General features: G+C 39.4%; 1 protein-coding gene across 2 annotated transcripts in view; it reads left to right on the top strand.

Annotated features, from left to right (window-relative positions):
• The window catches only part of LOC117907499 (stromal processing peptidase, chloroplastic), a 38,757-nt gene extending 17,039 nt beyond the window's left edge, over positions 1-21,718 (top strand). Inside the window, exons 17-25 of one of the 2 annotated variants that reach the window (XM_034821048.1) lie at positions 90-242; positions 425-551; positions 18,325-18,454; positions 19,115-19,235; positions 19,323-19,403; positions 19,713-19,814; positions 20,063-20,213; positions 20,531-20,667; positions 21,286-21,718. In XM_034821048.1, coding sequence (XP_034676939.1) covers positions 90-242; positions 425-551; positions 18,325-18,454; positions 19,115-19,235; positions 19,323-19,403; positions 19,713-19,814; positions 20,063-20,213; positions 20,531-20,613 — 948 coding nt within the window. In that variant the 3' untranslated portion in view covers positions 20,614-20,667; positions 21,286-21,718. Of the gene's footprint in view, positions 1-89; positions 243-424; positions 552-18,324; positions 18,455-19,114; positions 19,236-19,322; positions 19,404-19,712; positions 19,815-20,062; positions 20,214-20,527; positions 20,668-21,285 lie in introns of both variants that reach the window. The other variant, XM_034821047.1, reaches the window with a different exon arrangement.
• Positions 21,719-22,117: the final 399 nt, after the last annotated feature.

The raw sequence follows: 22,117 nt of genomic DNA, 5'->3' as shown, positions 1-22,117 counted from the left end.
TTTTGCTTTTACATTTTTCATTTTGGGTGAGAATTACATGTGAAAATAACATTTCTTATCATCTTATGGCTGCTTTATTCATTTTTCAGGTAAGTGTGGTTGGGGACTTCTCAGAGGAGGATATCGAATCTTGTATTCTTGATTACATGGGGACAGTTAGAGCATCAAGAGATTCTGAGATAGAGCAACAGTCTAGCTCAATCATGTTTCGGTCATATCCCTCTGATTTGCAGTTTCAACAAGTGAGAAGCAAAGCTAACTCTTAGAATTGATTGATGTCTCAGAAATTAGAATTCTCTGGAATACATTTGAAGTATAGGGTTTATTTACCTACCCTAGTTGGTTCCTGCTTTAGCATCTCCAACATTAGCTGGCCTCCCTGCCTTGCTAACTTATACTGTATCACTATTTTTCTTTTTGGCAGGTCTTCTTGAAGGATACTGATGAGAGAGCATGTGCATATATTGCTGGCCCTGCACCCAACCGTTGGGGTTTCACCATTGAAGGAAAAGACCTTTTTGAGTCTATCAATAATATCTCAGTTGATGATGGTGAGTTTTTATCATAACTGGAGTATGTATTGAATTTTCATCATAGATTAAATTTTGCTGAAGTGGGGATCGGGAGGGGAGGGGGGACCATAATCCTCTAAATATTCCGGAATCTCTGGTAGAAATTCTTTCAAGTGATGAGATGAGACTAAGGTTGTTTGATATATGTATATATAGGAATCTGTATGCATAGTAGGAAGAAGTTTTTCCACTCCAATCCTGTAGCTAGTATTTTTTTTTTTTTGATTGGAAACGACACAGATATATATTGATAGAAAAAAGAAGTACAAAAGAAGGATGATAAATCCTCCCACCAAAGAAAACTAAACTATAAGAAAGTACACAGTAAAACAAGCGAACTCTCTAGATTGGACCATTCCTTATAGAGTACATACCGCTAACCAGTCAAGTTGTAACACATTAAGGGGAGTCCCCTAAAAAACCTTGGAACAGAAAGCCCAAAGAGAAGCAAGGAAAACAATAGAGTCCCAAAGATACTCTGAATTTCTTACTTTATCCTAAAAAATCCTCGTGTTTCTTTCCCACCACACAACCCGAATTAAAGTGATGTTCGCAGCTTGCCACAAAACTATCCACCTCTTAGATGAACCAAAACCATTAAATTTGATGGACATCATGTAAAAAATGCTCCTCGGGGGGACCCAATCCATTTTGGCTAACTGAAATAATCTGTGCCACAATCCAATCGTCAAGGAGCAATATAGGAAAAGGTGATCTGCTGATTCCCCATGCTTCGTGCACAAAATACAAATATCAGGACTAAGGGCTTTGTAGGGTCTTCTCAATTGTAACATGTCATTAGTATTTACTTTCTTGTGTGCTACTAACCAAACAAAGGATTTCACTTTGAAAGGGACTTGAGATTTCCAAATGAACTTAGAAGGAAAAACTTGAGGAGAGCCAGAAAATTGGGATAAGGCTAGAAAGAAAGATTTGACTGAAAAAAGGCCTGAAGAAGATAAAGGCCAAAATCTAGCATCTGAAACCGAAGGAGATAGATGCAAACCATCAAGTGACCGCATGAGGCCTTCTAAGTCCTCTATCTCAGAATTTGAAAGGTTACGACGGAAATTAAAGTTCCAAGAGAAAGACGAGTAGAACCGATAACTGAAGAAATAGGAATATTTTTATCCAAGACTATTCTAAATAGTCTTGGAAATTGGGTTCCCAAAGGTTGGTCCCCCCACCACAAATCTTTCCAGAAACGAATTCTTTCCCCATTTCCTACCACAAACCGAGTAAACAAGGAAAACTCCTGAAAGATTTGTGCAATAGCCTTCCAAGGACAACGATGTGACCATCTGACTAAAGTGTTAGCATCCCAACCATTAGAGTGTGATTCATAAATGCTTAAAATGACCTGATGCCATAGAACTGAACCCTCTCTAGGGTACCTCCACAACCATTTCCCTAAAAGAGCGAGATTCCTTAGAGAAATCTTCCAAAAACCCAATCCCCTTATTGCTTTTGGTTTACACACAACATCCCAACTAACTAAATGATCTCTTTTGCCTTTCCCAATTCCTGATCATAAAAAATCCCTTTGCAACCTCTCGATTTTTGCAGCCATTGAAGCGGGTAACTTAAATAAGGAAAGGAAGTAACAGTGCATATGGGTGAGGCAAGATTGGATAAGAGTTATCCTTCCACCGAAAGATAAGTAAGCCTTTTGCCACCCATCTAATCTTCTTGAGATTCTCTTAATCACTGGATCCCAAAAGCCACACGCCTTGGGGTTCCCTCCCAAAGGAAGACCCGGATAGAATATAGGCCAACCAGAAGCCTTGCAATCAAGCATCTCAGCCAATCTTGAAAGATGATTCTGATCAAGATTGATGCCATAAATATTACTCTTGTCAAGGTTGACCTTGAGCACAAAGATGTGCCCAAACACTAGCAGAAGACTCTTGAGAGTCTGCAGTTCTTCCTCTCTAGTGTTAGAAAAGAAAATGGTATCATCTGCAAATTGCAAATGGGTCACCCTAGTTCTGTTTTTACCCACCCTGAAACCCTCCAACAAATTTCTTTTCTCTGCTCTCAAAAGCATCCTGCTGAGTACATCTGCGACTAAAGTAAACAAAAAAGGGGATAAAGGGTCACCTTGTCTTAAGCCTTGAGATGCCTTAACCCACCCTTTAGCGTTTCCATTCACCAAGACTGCATAAGATACCGATGACAAACAACCACTCATCCATTTCCTCCATCTAGGATTGAACCCCTTCTTCTCCAACATTTGATCCAAAAAATCCCAACTCACGTGATCATAAACCTTTTCAAAGTCAATTTTGAAGACAACACCTTCCTCCCTTGATCGTCTTCTCTCATCCACTATCTCATTAGTTATGAGAACCGCATCCAAAATTTGTCTCCCTTGAACAAAAGCGCCTTGAGTAGAGTGGATGGTTTTGATGTAGAACCCCTCTTAAACGCCCTGAAAGCACTTCGGCTATTATCTTGTAGAGGCTAGTGATCAAGCTAATGGGTCTAAAATCTGAGATTTTCTTTGTCAAACTCTTTTTGGGTAACAGAACTATGAAGGAGGCATTAGTGCTTTGATTGATAATTCCGCTCCTCTGAAACTCTGCAAACACTCTCACTAAATCCTCCTTGATCATGTCCCAACAATCTTGAAATACTGCAATGGTAAAGCCATCAGGCCCCGGCGCCTTATCCCTATCCAACTGAAAATGGCCTTAGAAATCTCTTTTTCAGTGAAAGAGGAATCCAACCTTAACGCGCTTTTTTCCGAAATAGGGGACCAATCTAATCCTTCAACGCTCCAAGACTCTCTTGTAGGACTCGCGTAGAGCTTTTCAAAGTAAAGCAAGATCTCCTCTGTGATACTCTCGGCATTATTCAACACTAAGCCCCTTTCATTCTCCAACACCTTGCTATATTTCCTATTTCGCCTGCCATTAGCCACTTTATGAAAAAACTTAGTTACAATCTCCTTCCTTAACCCATTTCACCCTAACTTTTTGTCTCCAATGGATTTCTTCCCTCAAAATTAATTCTTCTAGCTCCCCTTTTCTTAAGGCTCTTTGAACTAACAGATCGGAAGTGAGACCCCCTACTTGCTCAATGGCATCAAAGTTAGCTAAATCATTGAGGATGCTTTTTTTCTTTTCATTAAGCTCTCCAAAAGAAACCTTATTCCACTCCTTCAATTTGGCTTTAACAAATTGTAATCTTCTCATGAACTTATGACCTTCCCATCCATTTCCTTGAAAACCTTTCCACCAATTTCTAAAGTTCTCCTTGAAACCAGGATGTTGCAACCACATATTCTCAAACCTAAAAGTTGTTGGGCCCCACTTGAACGGGTTGGTATCCAAAACAATTGGCCAATGATCCGAGGTCCTTCTAAGAAGGGCTTCTTGAAGGCCTTGGGGAAAGAGCTGCCCCCACTCATTTGAGTAAAGAAAACGGTCCAATCTCTTACACACGGGAGACTCTTGCAAATTTGACCAACTGAATGATGCGTTTCGTACAGGTGGATCAAGCAATTCACATTCTCTTATAAAACTATCAAAGTCCTTCATGCTTGAAGTTAGGCTAGAACCCCCCAATTTTTCTGAACTTCTCTTTATGACATTAAAATCACCGCCCACACACCATAACGGAAAAGATAGACCATAAATGTCAAAAAGTTCCACCCAAAAATCCTTCCTAAGTGAGGGGCTGTTTGGGCCATAAACTGCAGATATCCAAAGAGGCCTGCAACCGTCCAAAGCAAACTTAACTGAGACCGAGAAGGATCCTATCACCACCTCCTCACTACACAGTTTTTTTGAGTCCCAAATGATCAAAATCCCACCTGAAGCCTCGCCCGCCAGAGGAGCCGCCCATTCCTTATTTCTGACCGTTCAAACACTTCCCACAAACCTTCTGTCACACTTTTCCTTTTTTGTTTCCTGAATCATCACAACATCCGAATTCTCTGACCTTAGAAAATCTTTAACCACCCTTCTCTTATTCCTTGAATCCAAACCCCTGGTGTTCCAACTGATAATTTTCATGGAGAAACTCATAGACCCTAACCCGCCAAACCAAATCCATCAGGTCTCAATTACCTGTGGAGCAACTATTCTTCCTCCTGGAATAAACCTTAATATCCAGAGAGCATAAAACCTCTCGCACTTTAGCCATTTTCCTGGGAGACAGGCCATCTATAAGGAACTCGCCCGATGGGGATGCCACAGTATCATCTGGCTTCCTGTAACCATGTTGGAAACCTTCTTAGGCGAGTTGGGTTTAGACTTACTGGGGGTAAAACACTTGGACAACTGGTTTGATAAAGCAAACTGGTTCTCCTCCTCATCACAGACAGGAATGCCAACATAATTTTGATAAAAAGAGCCAACAACGTCTTTTTTAGAAAAAATTTCAGGAATTACTTGATTTTCCGTAGGAGACTGAGAAAGAGAGACTGAACTAGGGGGATCTGGACCAGAGGGACTCGGCAAAGGAAGTGCCAGACTACAAGAAGGGATAGAAGAAGACTCGGGTGACTGAGAAGGAGGAGACAGACATACCTCCATGTTTTCCACTCCGGGAATTTCGCAAATCCCCTCAAAGATGAGCCCTTTACCTTTGATTTCTGGACTAGAAGGTAAATCCGTGACTGATGAACCACGAAGATCGAACCCCACTCGGCCCAAAAAACCTTCTTTGTCTTCTTCGAAATGGGGATTGCGCGGATCTGCTTCACCTCTTGACGACGAGGTCCCTTCCTCCGAACACCACTTTCGATTCCTTGACAAATGACAGCGAAAGAGAGGACTCGCTCTGAATCCTCGTTCTATCTGAGATCTCGTCCCGAAATCCTCTTCCAAATTGCGAACTTCGCTAAACGACAAAGATTTCCCGAGGAAAAGAGGCTCGCTGTGACTCCAAAGTCCTTGTCGGCGATCAAAACTTGGAGGGAAGAGGGTGGTCCACATCTTCTTTGAAACTACCATCTCTTCTTCTGCACAAAGCCTCTCGTCTGAACCATGGGAGCTTTCCCCTTTCTCACTGCAACATTTTCTTCCCTTCGAGACCGACCTTTCTTACCAGAGGACATCGTTCCTCCTAAACTTTGGCCCAACCCCGACGGGCCTTTTAAGTTACAACCCATGATAGCATTTGAAGGTGGGCTAGGGTTGGGAAGAGACTGGGCCTTTATCTCAAAGGCCCGACCATCCTCTCCAGAGAAAGCCTCGACGCCGGCCCTCACTTCGACTGGACCTTGAGAGCGTGCAAACAGCGGGACCGCCTTTGCAGAAGAACCATCTTGTTGGAGTGTTGAAAACGATAGCGCTACAGTCTCGTGGACTTGAGAAACAACTGGGCCAGCATGAAGCCCACGATTTTTCGTCCCACTCTGGGCCCTAACAGGTTGGGCTTTAAACAAGGGCTCAGGCGCAGTGGGCCCATTGAAGATTACTTCCGCTGGGCCCATAAGACTCCCTTCCCAGCCATTCTCTATTTTGGCCGCCAATTTTGTACTTGAATACCGATAACGTGACCGGGGAAGAAGCCTCCTACTGTAGCACTCATTATCCCTAATGCTACCGCGTAGCCCCTCTGCATTTTTTGACCACTGAGAGACGTAACCTCCCGCTTTCAACAACTCGTCCCTACTATGGAAATGTTGTCTTCATCAACTTCTCCGGTGACTGAAACTGCGACTATGAATGTCCAGGCCTCATCTTCCATCTCTAGCAACGTTGGTAGCACGACATTTGGAAGCATCTCCACCCATAGCTTCGACAAGTCTGCAAGCTTCAATGATTCCCTTGCCACCTTCGTTACCTTCCCCCACTTCTTCAGAATGAATTTCAACTGATCTTCATCCCACAAGTGAAAAGGAAGACCTTTCAATTCTAGCCATTCCTTTCTAAATTTTCCGAAAACAACTATATTTTCACTTGGCGACCATTTCCTCAGGAGAATAGACCTTTCTTTCACTAATAATCTTCCCTGCTCTTGGAACCATTCAACTCTCCTTGCTGAACCCACAAAGAAACACCCTTGAAAGCGGAAATGAGAGTTATAGACACCATTCCTTTCGTACCCATCATATTTGCAATAGCTTTTCCTTCGTGAGTCCAATCTTGAACTTTTTCTTTGCATTCACAAATAACAGCTCTGGCCCATTTTCCAACTGACAACAGAACTCCATTTCTATGTCCATCCTCTGCAACCACTTCTGCGTATGACCGACAACCTCTGTAAATGCCCTTACTCACCTGAGCATCTCCAAACGTCTCATTCGAAGCTCCTCCAGCTTGATTAGAATAATCTTGCACTGAAGAAATCGCCTTCCTAAGGTCTTCCCACCCATTGCCTTTAACACCCTCGAGAACGACAAGGATTAATGGTTTCCTTTTTGTAACAATTTCTGTAATTGTCATGAAACGCCCTCTACTATTGGAACAAATCTCCATCAAGTGAGTCCTAGTCTTGCCCTTAATCTTTCGTATAAATCCCCTGGAAGCCTCCAACTCCACAACTTTGTTCAAATGCTCCGTCAACCAATCCAACTCCTCCTTTCCAAATCCTATTGAGACAACAAAACCTCGGCTCCTTTCTGTTACTGATATCCAAGTCCCCCCATTCGATCCTTCAAACTTTACCTGGAAAGACTTTTTCTCCACTTCAAACTTTTCAACCTTCATCTTCCCAAGAGTATCCTTCCCCAGTGTTATTCAGCAAGAGGTTTTGATGAATGTTAGGCAAAAAACAGGACTGACTAACTTCCTACATTTGCTACTTCCTAGACAACAATAATAAAAGGATACTAATCCTGTAGCTAGTATTGTTTCAATGAATGATTAGAAAATACTATGTTGAAAATTGTTGAAAAAGGTAGAATTTTTAATTGAAGCAACTAGATTAGGACCATAATCTTTATTAAATGTGGTTCCTTTGTAGTTAGTTTTTGTATTAAATTTTGCCATGTCAACTTAAAATGGAGATCAACCCATCATCACAAATAATAAGAGCAATAAAAATAGTGGTTTTCAATATTGAAGAGATGGATTGGAAAAGATTCAAGGAGATTTTCTTTGTGGAGGGGGAGCCTTGGAACGTAAGCCGCATATGGTGAATTGGTCTATTGCTTGCATGGAAGAGGAGAGGGGGGGTTTGGGCATCATAAATTTATCCATCCTTAGTAAGGCTCTTATGGGGAAAATGGTGTTGTAGATTTGTGAGTGAAAGAAATCTTCTTTGGAAATGGGAAATTGTAGGGAGGTATAGGCAAGAAGAAGGTGCTTGGTGTTCAAGAGAGGCAAGGGAGGGTTATGGAGTGGGAGTGTGGAAGGCGATCAGGGGTGGTTAGGATGCTTTCAAGGGTAGAATAGTTTTTGAGATGGTGTCATTTCCCTATGGCATGGTATGGAATTCCTGATTGCCATTGAGAATTAGCTTGTTTGCTTGGGAAGCAACTTGGGGCAAAATTCTAACTGTAGATTAGTTCGAAAGGTAGGATTCTTGGTTGCATGAGCATTCCATTGTTATGAACACTGAAGATAATTTGGTCTGGTTGTTTACGAAGAATGGTAGCTTTTTAGTTAAAGTCATTCTATTCCTCTTTGTCAAATAAGAGGGTGGGGTTGCTTCCCTATGGCTTAGTATGGAATTCCTGCATTCCATTGAAAATTAACTTGTTTGCTTAGGAAGCAACTTAAGGTAGGATTCTAACCATAAATTAGCTCAAAAGGGTTGGAAGATTTCTAACAGATTCTATATATGCAAAAAAGAAGAAGAAACGAATGACCATATTCTTCTTCATTGTTTGAAAGCAGGCCTTTTGTAGCAGTTGATTTATCATCTTTTTGGTAAGCTGTGGGTGATGCACTCTTCGGCTAAGGGTGTTCTTTTAAGATGACATAGGTTTTTTTGTAAGAAAGAAGAGAAAAAAAGTTTTGGAAGGCTGCTCTATTGTGCTTGTTTTGGATCATTTGGAGGGAGAGAAATAGGATAGCTTTGGATAGTTACAAAATCATAGACCAAACAATTAAACATTCCTTCTTGCATCTCTTTTGGGATTAGGTTAGAGTGTCTATTGGGGATCGTTACTTGTCGTTGATAAACTTTGTGGATTGGTTAGGCTCTATATAGGGCGTGGTTGCTGGTTTTTGGGCAAAAAGCCAAATTTTTTTTTTTTGGCCTTTTGGCTACTTTGTATACATCATGTATACCTTCATGCCTTTTCTTTTGTTTATAATCCAATCTTTACTTACCTATCAAAAAAAAAATTGAACAGATCATTGTGGTCTTCCAATCCATATATTTCATTCTAATTCACAAATCAATGCAAAGGTTCAAAGTTTAGATGGGGCTTTTGATTTGCCTCCTCTCTTAGTGTCACCAGTTCTGCAGTCTCAACCTTTTTTTATCTCTACCTTCTGTTTCCATTCCTAGCTCTCCTTTCTCCCCATTCGTGACCTCAAATGGCCTTGTTTCAGAGTCTGTCTCTAATGTTGGCAATCCCAATTTCAAAGGTATGGAGTTCCCTACTTATCCTAGCCAAGAGTTAAAGGGAGCATCTTTCCATAGGTCACCACCTAATAGCTGTACTGAGACTCAATCCCCAGTTAGAGGTCAACCTTTAGAACCACTCCCTTCCTCAGTAGAAGGCTTTCACATAAAGGGTCTTCCACCTAATAATATGGCCAGAGTTCAGTCTGTTTTGGCAATTAAGAACATCCAGATGGTCAAATGTAGTGAGAATAACTTCCTAAGGCAAATAGCAGGGCATGTTATTTGGGTAAGGTTTATATTATGAGGAAGTTCAGACCTGTATAAGGAGTTTTGAGTTATTCCTAGGTTCTGATTTTAAGGTTTTTGGGCCCTTTAGAGTATCGTATGAAGATCATTAGCTGAAATATTAGAGGTTTGGGTTCTAAGAAGAAAGGAAGGATTGTTAAGGATTTTCTTTGCCATGAAAATCAAAACATCAGGATGCTTTAGGAAACAAAGAGGGAGTCATGGGATAGGAGATTTGTGGGTAGTGTATGGTAAGCTAGAAATAAAGAGCGTATATTGAATATATACGTAGGGCGCACCCTTCTTTTTAGGTACTTCTCAATAGATGATTTTGTTGTCTATAAAAGAAAAAGGAATAAAGAGTGAGTTGTCCTTTTGGTGTGTGGGGCATCAGGAGGGGTTGGGATTATTTGGGACTCAAACAAGTTCAATTGTTTAGAGGTGGGACTTGGATGCTTTTTAGTAACAATTCAGCTGACTTAGATGAAGAGGGAACATTTTGGCTTATACTTCGGTTTATGGCCCCAATAATTCCAAACTAGGGAAGGAATTTTGGATGAAGATATAAGACCTTTTTAACCTAACTTTTCTAAAATGGTGTGTTAGCGGGATTTAACGTCATAAGAAGAATCTTTGAAAAATTGTGTGTATCCGTAACTCTTAGCATGAGGGATTTTGATGGATTCATAAGGGAAAGTGAATTAATTGACCCTCCTCTTAGAAATGCATCTTTCACTTGTTTAAATATACAAGGAATCCCTGTTTGCGAGAGGTTGGATAGATTTTTTATATACAAATTAGTGGGAGATTGTTTGATCGTCCTAGACACCAATCCTTTTAAGTGGGATTCGACTCCATTTAGATTTGAGAATATGTGATTGGTCCACCCTAATTTCAGAAAAAGATTCAATTGTGGGTGGAGAGAGTGTGAGGGTAATGGATAGGAAGGTCATAACTTCATGTAGAAGCTACAATTTGTCAAGTCAAAGCTAAAAGAATGTAATAAGGCGTCCTTCAGAGATTTAAAGGAGAAAAAGAAGAACATTCTTACAAACATTGATGCTAGTGAGTGGGAAGGGAATTTGACTTTTGAGCAGTATTGTCAAAGGCAAAAGGCGATGCCAAGACGATAGGGATCCCTTTTAGCTTGAGGCAAAAGGCGAAAATTAAGGCAATCGCCTAACTATAATAAGGCGATAAAATAGTATATATGTTTACTATTTTACCTATTCTATACTCAACCAATATAAATATTCTTCAATATTCAATGCTACTAAATTTTCATCCCCTGTAATGCCTTATAAAATTAAGAAAATAGTAATAATCATTCAAAGTGTTAAATATAATACCCTAAATCATAAGAAAAGTCATACTATTTAGATAAATTCATCATGTCCATATGCATATTCTAATGTTCCAAACATCCAAAAATTAAAATAAGAAACAAAATAAGATAATGAATGTCTTAAAGAAGCTTTAAGCATCATTGTTGTAGTCATCATTGAAATTAAAATTGTCGTCACTTCCATCAAGACTAGATTGGTATCCCTCCATCTCATTATCATCCTCTTCAATGTCCTCTAAATTGCTTTCTTTCTCTTCAAAATCAGGTTGTGAAGTAGCAGCCACTAAATCCCCCTTTAAATTTGTCTTTGATCTTGGTTGAAGTCTAGTGGAAATATTTGCATCTCTAACACTTGATACACTTGCCACTACACACCATGTCAAGCTATCATCCTCAAAAACCAAGTCATCCTCTGCATGAATGGTGGTGTCTTCTTCACTTATTTGTCCAATCAACCACTTGTTACTTTCATCAATATCTACTAATGAGATGGGGTCAATGACGTTGTATCTATCATATCGTGCTTTAAGATCTTGTTTGTATTTAACAAACACAAAGTAATTTAGCTATTTTTGCTCTAGTTTGTTCCTTTTCTTGGTATGAATATATAAACATTTATTAGTAAATGTTACCACAAGCCATATTAGTTATAACAACTTAAGTTACTTAACTTGCTCAAACACACTTCAATTACGTTCACAACGCGATGCACTACAAGCCAAGCTAAGAATCTTTATGGCTAGTTGTTGTAAATTTGGGGTTGTGTTGCCATATAGTTTCCACCATTCAGCTATAATGTTTCAAATGTAAACAAAAATTAGTAGACTAGCAAGTAATATTTGATCTAATAGCTAATGTGAAAAGAGAGAAAAGGGAGAATTCCTAATTTTTGTTATTAAAACGGATAATAATATACATTGGACTTGGGTATATATATACATGCTAGTGGGACCCACAATACATTAAGGAAAACAAGGAAAAGTAAATAACTGAAATAACTGTACACTATCTAACACTCCCCTTCAAGCTGGAGCATATATGTTATATGCACCAAGCTTGTTACAAATGTATTTAATTCTAGGACCTTTGAGAGATTTAGTAAAAATATCTGCTAGTTGATCATTTGAATTGACAAAACTAGTCGCCACACATCCTGATGCGATCTTTTCTCTAATGAAGTGACAGTCAACTTCAATGTGTTTGGTCCTTTCATGGAAGACTGGATTGGATGCAATATGCAAAGCGGCTTGGTTGTCACAGATGAGCTTCATCTGTTCATCCTTTCCAAATCTCAACTCTCGAAGAAGATGTATCAGCCATATGAGTTCACATGTTGCCAGAGCCATAGCTCGATACTCGGCTTCAACACTAGATCTGGTCACTACATCTTGTTTCTTACTCTTCCAGGATATTAGGTTACCTCCAATAAAAACGCAATACCCGGAAGTGGAACGTCTATCTATGGGTGAGCCAGCCCAATATGCAGCTGTGTAACCAACAACCTGGGTATGACCTCTGTTCTCGTACAACACACCTTGACCTGGTGTGCTTTTGATATATTGAAGAATGCGGATTACAGCATCCCAATGGCTATCACATGGTGACTGTAGGAATTGATTAACAACACTTATAGGAAAAGAAATGTCTGGACGAGTAATGGTGAGGTAGTTCAGTTTATCTACAACACTTACAGGAAAAGAAATGTCTGGACGAGTAAAGGCTCCTCCTGGTATAAGTTTGACATTTTGATCCATAGGAGTGTCTGCCGGTTTACAGTCTAACATACCGGTTTCTTCCAAGATGTCTAAAGCATACTTCCTTTGGGAAAGAACCACACCGGAACTGGATTGAGCTATCACAATCCCTAAGAAATACTTGAGTTTCCCCAAGTCTTTAGTCTGAAAGTGGGTGAAAAGGTGTTGCTTTAGTTTCTGAATACCATTCTGATCACTGCCTGTAATGACGATGTCGTCCAGATAAACTACCAGATAAATACACTGCCCTGAAGAGTTATGATGATAGAAAACGGAATGGTCTGCTGTACTGCAAAACATGCCAAACTCTTGAACAACAGAACTAAAACAGCTAAACCATGCTCGAGGAGATTGTTTCAAGCCATATAGAGAATGGTGTAACCTGTACACTAAACCAGACTCCCCCTGAGCAACAAAACCAGGTGGTTGCTCCATATAAACTTCCTCAGCAAGATCCCCATGAAGGAAAACATTTTTAATAGCTAACTGATAAAGAGGCCAAGAACGCATAGCAACCATGGAGAGCAAATAGACGAACATAAGCTATCTTGGCAACAGGAGAGAAAGTGTCACCATAATCAGAACCATAAACCTGAGTATAGCCTTTAGCAACTAAGCGGGCCTTAAGGCGATCAACCTGACCATCAGGGCCAATCTTAACTGTGTAGACCCAACGACAACCAATTATAGATTTACCAGAGGGTAAAACAACAAGATCCCAAGTGCCATTGGAGTGTAAAACAGTCATTTTATCTACCATTGCCTGTCGCCAACCTGGATGAAAAAGAGCCTCAGGGGTGCTCTTGGGAAGAGAAACAGAAGATATGGCAGAAACAAATGCAGAATAGGGTGAAGATAATCGATGGTAACTCAAAAAATTGTAAATGGGATACGAGTAGATCGAGTACCTTTCCGAAGGGCAATGGGTAAGTCAGCAGAAGGAGGCAGAGCCGGGGCAGGAGAAGCCGAAGGGATAAGAAGTGAGTCAGCAGGTACCTCGGCCAAAGAAGGAGGAACAACGACATGATGACGGCGATGATAAACCTGAAGTGGGCGGGAAGGCACTGCATCAGGTAGGGAGATAATGGGAAGGAGTAAGACTTCAGAAACATGAAGAGACTCAGAGGTGGAGAAGAATGGTGAGTCCTCAAAGAAGGTGACATCAGTGGAGAGAAAGTAGCGATGAGTCTCAGAGGAATAACAACGATAACCCTTTTGAAGTCTGGAGTATCCCAAGAAGATGCATTTTGTGGCTTTGGCAAAAAGTTTGTCCTGTCCAAGAGTGAGAATATGAACAAAGCAAGTACAACCAAAAACACGAGAAGGAAGGAAATAAAGTGGTTGGTCAAGGAAAAGAAAGGAATAAGGAATCTGATCGTGTAATACAGATGAGGGCGTACGATTAATCAAATAACATGCTGTAAGAATAGCGTCCCCCCAAAAACGAAAAGGAACATTACTATGGAGAAGGAGAGTACGGGCTGTCTCAACAAGATGTTGATTCTTACGTTCAACTACCCCATTTTGTTGAGGAGTATGAGCACAAGAAGACTGATGAAAGATCCTATGTTGGGACATAAATGAAGTAAATAGTGCAGAAAAATATTCCCTGGCATTGTCACTGCGTAACACACAAATAGAAATATTGAACAGGGTTTGGATTTCAACATAAAATTTCTAGAAAATGGAGAACAACTCAGCTCGATTTTTCATTAAAAATAACCAAGTACATCGAGAATAATCATCAATGAAAGTGACAAAATACTAAAATCCTAAAATAGACGTGGTCCGACAAGGACCCCAAACATCAGTGTGGACAAGTTCAAAAGAAGACTTTGCCCGATTATTCAAACGCTTTGGGAACGAGACACGAGTATGTTTCCCAAGTTGACAGGACTCACACGCAAGCGACGACAAAGATGAAAAATGAGGGACCATTTTTTGGAACTTAGATAGACTAGGATGACCCAGACGACTGTGGATGAGGAGGGGAGCATCAGTGGAAATGCAAACTGCAAGAGTTGAAGGCGAGGTGAGGTGATAAAGGCCTTGAGACTCACGTCCTATGCCAATCGTCTTCCCCGTACTCCGGTCCTACAAGGTCACAAATTTATCAGAAAAAGTAATAGAGCAGCTAAGAGTACGAGTGATTTTGCTAATGGAGATAAGATTAAAGGAACACTCAGGAGTATAAAGGACAGAAGTGAGAGGTAGAGAAGGAAGAGGATGTGCCAAACCAATGCCTTTAGGCACAGTTTGAGAACCATTAGTTAAGGTAACAGTAGGTAAGGCAGAGGTAGTAGTAATAGAAGAGAAAAGATCCTTATTACCAGATATGTGATCAGAAGCGCCAGAATCTAGAATCCAAGGTCCAAGAGAAGATGTGTGGGCAGCAGAAGTAACAGAAGCTGACTTGGTGGCCTGATAGCGGAGATAGTCATCATACTCACTGTCAGTGAGGGAAATACCCTAAGATGTGGAGGAGCTCGGAGGCTGAGGCGGCTGAGGATCAGATGACTGGGCCACATGGGCAGTGTGGGGAGGCCGCCCATGTAATTGATAACACCGATCACGAGTGTGGCCAAGCTTATTGCAATAGGTGCAATGAGGACGTTGGACTCTATTTCGGTTACCACTGCGTCCTCCTCGAGAGTTAGTTTGAGAAACTAACACAGAAGAATCTGAAGTGTTATCAGATGACAAAGTCTGAGTGGAGGAGATACGGAGGAGGCAAGCACACACATCATCCAAGGATGGAACGGAGGAACTGCCAAGAATCTGATCGCGGACGGTCTCAAGATCTGGTCGGAGGCCAATAAGCGTAAGAACCATGAAGAACTTGTCAATCTGTGTTCGTCGATCCCCAACATCAATAGTAAAAGGCATCACGGTCAAGAATTCCTCCTTAAGAGAGGCAATCTGGCCAATATAAGTAGATAAATCCATGTCTTCTTGTCTGACATTGACAATAGAAGAAGCCACCTTATAAAGACGTTGGATATCATTCGTGTATAGCCCTTTCGCCTGATTCCAAAATTTAAAGCATGTTTTGTAGGCTCGAAGATGAAACAGAATCTTAAGATCAACTGATTGCCATAACACACTACATAACTGTGCATCTATCTTCCTTCATTGTACTCTGTCAACCTCAGGGATATTGCCTCCTGCGTAACGAGGTGATCCTCATAACCTTGACCCATAAACCAAAGCTCCACAGAGGCAGACCAGGACAAATAATTTTCACTGCCAACCAATTTCTCCGAAATAATCATAGGAGATCCAGATATAACAGAGGAAAAAATGGAATTTTTAGTAGCTATATCTACTTATCTGGAGAACGAAATATGTTTGGATTGAAGAGAGCCCTAATACGACTTCAGATCGCAGTTGAAAGGAGAAAAACCGAGGATCCGCGACTGTGAGAGACCAAATAGTAAAGAAAAACAAATGTGGCACTACTGGAAGGGTAGAAGAACACTTCCTAAGACACGTGCAGGGCTCGGGGTGGAGAGGAAGTCACTGAAGGTCGTCGGAAAGGCTGTTTAGAGGGTCGACGGAGACAAAAAAACCCAAAGAAATGCACTTGTAGGGCTTGGATGGCACAAGCATAGATGGAGAGTGGCTAGACGGCGTCAAGCGAGGCTGAAGGTAGAAGCGCGTTGCCGGAAAGTGCTCCACGCTCCCTCACGCGCCGGCGCGTGAGGTTCAAGCCGTCGGAGCCGGTGCGTGACTGAGAATCTCCCTCCGGTGCTTTGACAAAACTTGAAGATCTCCTCCTTGCACATCTGATGGTATGGTCAGTGTTGGAAAAAGATTTCGTCGGAAAGAGTCGCCAACAGTGAGGGTTTTCTGACGGTGATACGGTTGACTAGAAAGCTTTAGGAGATGAGAAAGGTGACCGGAATGAAACACGGTAACTGAAAGGTTTCCTAGAATTGATTCACAGATAAACCGGAAATAATTAGAGTGTTTTTTTTTCCTCCCTAGGCTCTGATACCATGTGAAAAGAGAGAAAAGGGAGAATCCCTAATTTTTGTTATTAAAACTGATAATAATACACATTGGACTTGGGTATATATATACATGCTAGTGGGACTCACAATACAATAAGGAAAACAAGGAAAAGTAAATAACTGAAATAACTGTACACTATCTAACAGCTAACAAAATAAGTAATGTAATATCTTATTTAGAAATATAAACTTTCTTAAATTACTTTATAGTTTATACCTGGAGCTAGCGTCTTCTTTGATCTAATGGCTATTGGAATATCGAAGAGACCTTTTACGTTCTTAGAAGTCGACAACTCACGAATGATCTTATCTTGCACATAAATGTCAGAAACTAATCTATTTATACAAGAATATAATCCTGATGTCACTTCTTCATCAGACTCCACACGAGGGTTGTCCTAGAAAAATTCAGGGTTAAGAAGTGACCTGTTGCATGCAAGGGACGATGGAGTTGACATTCCCATCTCTTATCAATGATAGAGAAGATCTCCTTGTACTTATCCTCATTGTCGTTAAATGACTTTTTGATAGTCTCTTTACATCTATCCATAGCTTCATATATGTACCCCATAGTTGGTTTTCTTTCATTGTCAACAAGTTGAAGAACTTTAACAAGAGGACCCATCACCTTAAGAATATAGACAACATGATTCCAAAATGAAGGCATCAAAACTATTTTTGAGACTTGTTTTCCCTTTGCTTCCTTTGTCCATTTACTAGCTAACCACTTGTCAAAAGTGAACATCAATATCAAATTACACTTTTGCATATTGATACTTTGTAGGGTAAGAAAACATGTTGCAAATCGAGTTATGCCTGGCCTAACCAATTCTCTTTGCTTAGTGAACTCTCTCATCATATTTAGCACTCCCACATGATTGTAGATGAACCCATTCAATGCGATGGCTTTAGTCAAAGTCCTCTTAATTGTAGGAAGTTTTCCAATATCTTCTAAAATGAGGTCTATGCAATGAGCTGCACAAGGTGTCCAATACAAATGTGATCGTTTTGCCTCAATGAACTTTCCTATATAAAGTCAAAATCATAAAAACCATAATAAATAAAAATGATTAATAATATCTTAAATTCATAATATAATGTTTCAATTCAAATGGCACAAATAAATCCTAAAGAACATCAAATAAAATCTTACCTGCCAATACATAGTTAGATCCATTGTCAGTTATTACTTGAACAACATTCTTCTCCCCAATGCGCTCCACAAATTTGTCTAATAATTCAAATGTCTTCTCCCCAGTTTTCATGAATGAACTAGGCATCGATGGACTCCATAAACATTGTTCCAACTAGACAATTTACCAAAAAATTCATCAAAGTTTGATTTCTTCTATCTGTCCACCCATCAGACATAATAGAAACTCCATACTTCATCCATGCAACATTATGATCTTTCAATAAATTTTTTGTGTACTCCACTTCTTTATGAAGGATTGGAACTCTTAATTCATGATAACTTGGAGGTTTCATATTTGGACCATATTGTCCGATAGTTTCAACCATCCATTTAAAACTATCTAAATTTGCACAATTATCTAATTATTCAAAAGTTCACATTTTGGTTTACAGTGCAATTATTTTTAGCATTCGTATTGATTTTTTCTCAAGTTTTCATGTAGTTTTAATTCCATTCTTAGAAATTTTTAATTCCATGTTCTCTGTCGAACTATGATTTAGCTCCTCTGTTTGCATCTGTTCAAATACTTGGTGTTGGTTCTTGAATGTTGGTGTTCCTTTTTTTCTTTTTTTCTTTTTTTCTGTGGTTACCTGTGAACTGTAAATTAAGAGGTTATAGGTTTACGGAACATGAATTAGATTTCAATAATAGTACCACAGATGTGTTAAAGCTGGTGGTGACTTTGTAGATGAAGAGCCACAATCTGAGTCACTCTCAGAGATGAAGGATTGCAGAAAGGATCTTCAAAGAAAACTCCGCAATCATCCACTTTTCTTTGGCATCACAATGGGGCTGTTGGCTGAGATCATAAACTCTAGGTAACTCGACCTGCTCAGCTGCATCTAGTTACATAGTATTGATGTGCAAACATGTTTATGTGTTAATATGTTCATTAAAATCTGAATGCTATATTGTTAGAACCTAAGTCATATTGTACAGCTTGATTCCCAACTAGAGTGGCCCATAACTACTTCATGGATAATAATAGCCAGTTCTGAAATCTGGTTGAGTGCATTTTCCTCGTAAATATTGTAGCCTTTTCAATTTCACTAATCAATGCAGTTCATTTATTTCATGGGCATGCTAGCGGTAACATCATCATTACTTACACATGGCCTGTTGATCCAGTATATAGATTATAAGCCCTGTTTGGGAGAGTTTCTCAAATGTTAAAACCAACGTTTGAAGGTCAAACACAACTTGTAAGAGTGTGTGGATAGAATTCTCAACCATGGGCTCCATACTTTCAAATATAATTTATCCGTGTTTTAAAGAAGTGGGTAAACAATCACTTTTACTTCTGTTTTTTATCCTATTAAATACAAAAGTTAAAATGCTATTCCAAACAAGACTATAATTATTACTCTATAGATTTGCCTCTGATATTGCGACGATAGTTCTATTAAAAAGCCTTTCAAGCTAAAGTGAATGTAATTGGTAATACTTAACATGTGTAATGTTCCATGGTCTCTGTACAGGCTATTTACAACAGTCAGGGATTCTCTTGGATTGACATATGATGTATCTTTTGAGTTAAGTCTCTTTGATAGGCTTAAGCTTGGGTGGTATGTGATATCCGTAACATCAACTCCAGGCAAGGTGAGGGTCTAGTTTCCTTGTATATGCATAAAGTTATTATTCTCCATTTCTGATCCCTTCACCAGATTTAATCTAATATACAACCAGGTATATAAAGCTGTTGATGCTTGCAAGAACGTCCTTAGAGGTTTGCATAGCAGCAAGATTGCCCAAAGGGAGTTAGACAGGGTCAGTTTTTTTCAAGTATCAGAATACTTTTAATGTTAGTTTCAGCTTTAAAGGACTGTAATTGGTAGCATTCAATATTTAAGGTATAGAGTTCCACTGAAGCAAAATATGAATAAAGTCATTTTATGAGAAGATAACCTTTTCTGTAATTCTAAATTTATGTGCTTATCAAAAATGGCTCAGCAGCTTCCAAGTCAATCTGTCTGCTGGGCAATTGTTGTCTTCTTTGTGGGTCTGTTCTAATGTTTCTTATTATATTGTTGTCTTGATGTAGTAAAGTTTATCAATGCATTTGTTCTGTAATGACAGGCAAAACGGACCCTGCTGATGAGACATGAAGCTGAAACCAAGGCAAACGCCTATTGGCTGGGATTGTTGGCTCATTTACAAGCTTCTACTGTTCCAAGGAAGGTAAATTGCGAAAATACATGAAGCTCAAGCTCACATTCTTTTGAGTTTTTTTCCACATAATTGGAAAGAAACAGATCTTAGACTTTGATATGGATTGTCAAACATTTTGCAATATGTGGATGGTCAATCTTTTTGGAATATAAAATTTGTCATTTCTGTCACTTTTTCATGTATATATATATATATATATATATATATTTGGTATTTCTGAATAAATATATTCCCTTTGTTCCTCTGTGGGAGTTCAGGACATATCATGCATTAAAGATCTCACTTCGCTTTATGAAGCTGCCACTATTGAGGACATATACCTTGCATATGAACAGTTGAAGGTAGATGAAAATTCCTTGTATTCATGTATTGGTATTGCTGGGGCTCAGGCTGCTGAAGAAATTTCTGGTAAAAACTTGCCTCTACAATCTGCTTTTTAGTTGCGATATTTTTGGTTTGTTATTTGATGCTTCTTATTCCTACTCCTTTGTATTAATGAAAATAACTTAGGTCCTACTCACTTTTTGCACCTGATATAAAATATGAAATTATTGAAGTTTAAACCGTCATTTATTTTCAGGATCATTACCTGTAGATTTTTCTTTCTGATGTGCCATCATTCTAGGATTAATACTCTCTACTAGTTATGGTTCTTTAAGCATTTTCTCTTCAGTTAATATACTTATATTCCTTCTCTCACAAAATCGATTTTTTCTGTACAGTAGAAGAGGAAGAGTCAGATGAAGGCCTACAGGGAGTCATTCCTGCAGGGCGTGGTTTATCTACGATGACACGGCCAACAACATGACATTCCTGGATCACATGATTGCTGTATTGTTCTGATACCGAGCAGTATTATGAGGTACGCTTGTGGTTGGCATGGGTCAATGCAAAGAAAATAGAGCGCTCGCTGTTTCATTTGATTTGGACCTTTTTCTCTCTCCAAATCTTGAGTCTTATAAATCAACAATGATGAAAAAAACTTGCCCTTCTAATAAAATGCTGTGAGAAAGGGCCTTGGAAGCAAATACTAGATGCCAAGGCAGCTTCCGTTTAAACCCCTTGACTATGTGCTCAGATTCTCACTTCTAGTTATGGAGAGTCTTATGGCTTCTGTTTTATGTTTTATCTGTCCTAAAGTGAAGATGAAAGGTTTACTATACAAAATCTGACTGGTGATGGGATATGATGAGAAAGGAAAGGTTGTTTCATTAATTCTGGAAAAAGAGATGGTTAGATGAGGGGCAAATAGAGCAGGGTTTGGAGTCCGAACTGCAATGTTGGACTTTTTAATTCGTTTCATTAATTCAATTTAGATGTGTTTTATGAATTCACCCAAACCACTGGTCCCTTGTATTATGAACATTACATACAGCCTTGGCATTTCATTAGCTGTGCAAACACTAGGAATTGTGCTCTGGCTTGTATTGTTATTATATGCTCTGCCTAGCTTAAGGATTGAACTTGGCACATTTGGCAGATGGGCTATAGTGGGAAGGTAATGGCGGGGGAGTTGTTCTTGCACGGCTTGATGAGACAGGTGTATGACCGTGAAATTGTAGCAGAGAATAACCATTTGGAGCTTCTACTCACAGCTCTCCTCGGACCGTGACTATCCAACCTGTTTTAACGTATCCATATACAGTGGTTGGATTTGCTTCATTTCTCTTGTTTACTGTTATTGTAATTTACGTTACATTATTATTGAGAAGGGCAAATGTACCATAAATGAGAGGTCAGTCTTCCCCTTCATATAAATGCTGACCCTGAAGTGTAATTTGATCACAGGACCTTGGTATCTTGAAGTTTTTTACCAGCAAGTGTTTGTTAGCTTTAATTATCATTTACCCGTTGAAAGCCCAAATTTGTATGTCAGTCCTATTTATTTCGCTTATAGAAGTAGTTGTTTGATATCAAAGTAATTCGAAGGAGAGTCCTGTAATATCTAATGACATGTCCAGGCCATGGCAATAAAAGACAAGTTGATCTGTATGACCACAAAGTAACTGACCGTTAATTGGACAAATTAATGAACATATAAGCCTTCAATGTTTAGCATTCTATTAGTTATATGCCCAAAATGGCATTCAACTGTTTACTTCTCTGTTCATAACAAAAATGGAAAAAATAACATTAAATGCTCGGAACATAAGCTTAATAAGAGGCAAGAAGTAGAAGGGTTGTTTGGAACGTCATTAAAAATGGCTTTTAAAGAATGGTTTTGGAAAACCACTTTTAATTGTTTTTAGGAATAAAATTTTTTGTTCACCACTGAAATGTGAAACAAATTTTTAACCTATTTCTAAAATATC

Source organism: Vitis riparia, chromosome 18 (genome assembly GCF_004353265.1).
Source record: "Vitis riparia cultivar Riparia Gloire de Montpellier isolate 1030 chromosome 18, EGFV_Vit.rip_1.0, whole genome shotgun sequence".
NCBI classification, from domain to species: domain Eukaryota; kingdom Viridiplantae; phylum Streptophyta; class Magnoliopsida; order Vitales; family Vitaceae; genus Vitis; species Vitis riparia.
The sequence above is the reverse complement of the archived record's forward strand: the minus strand, read 5'-3'. Positions and strand labels throughout refer to the sequence as shown.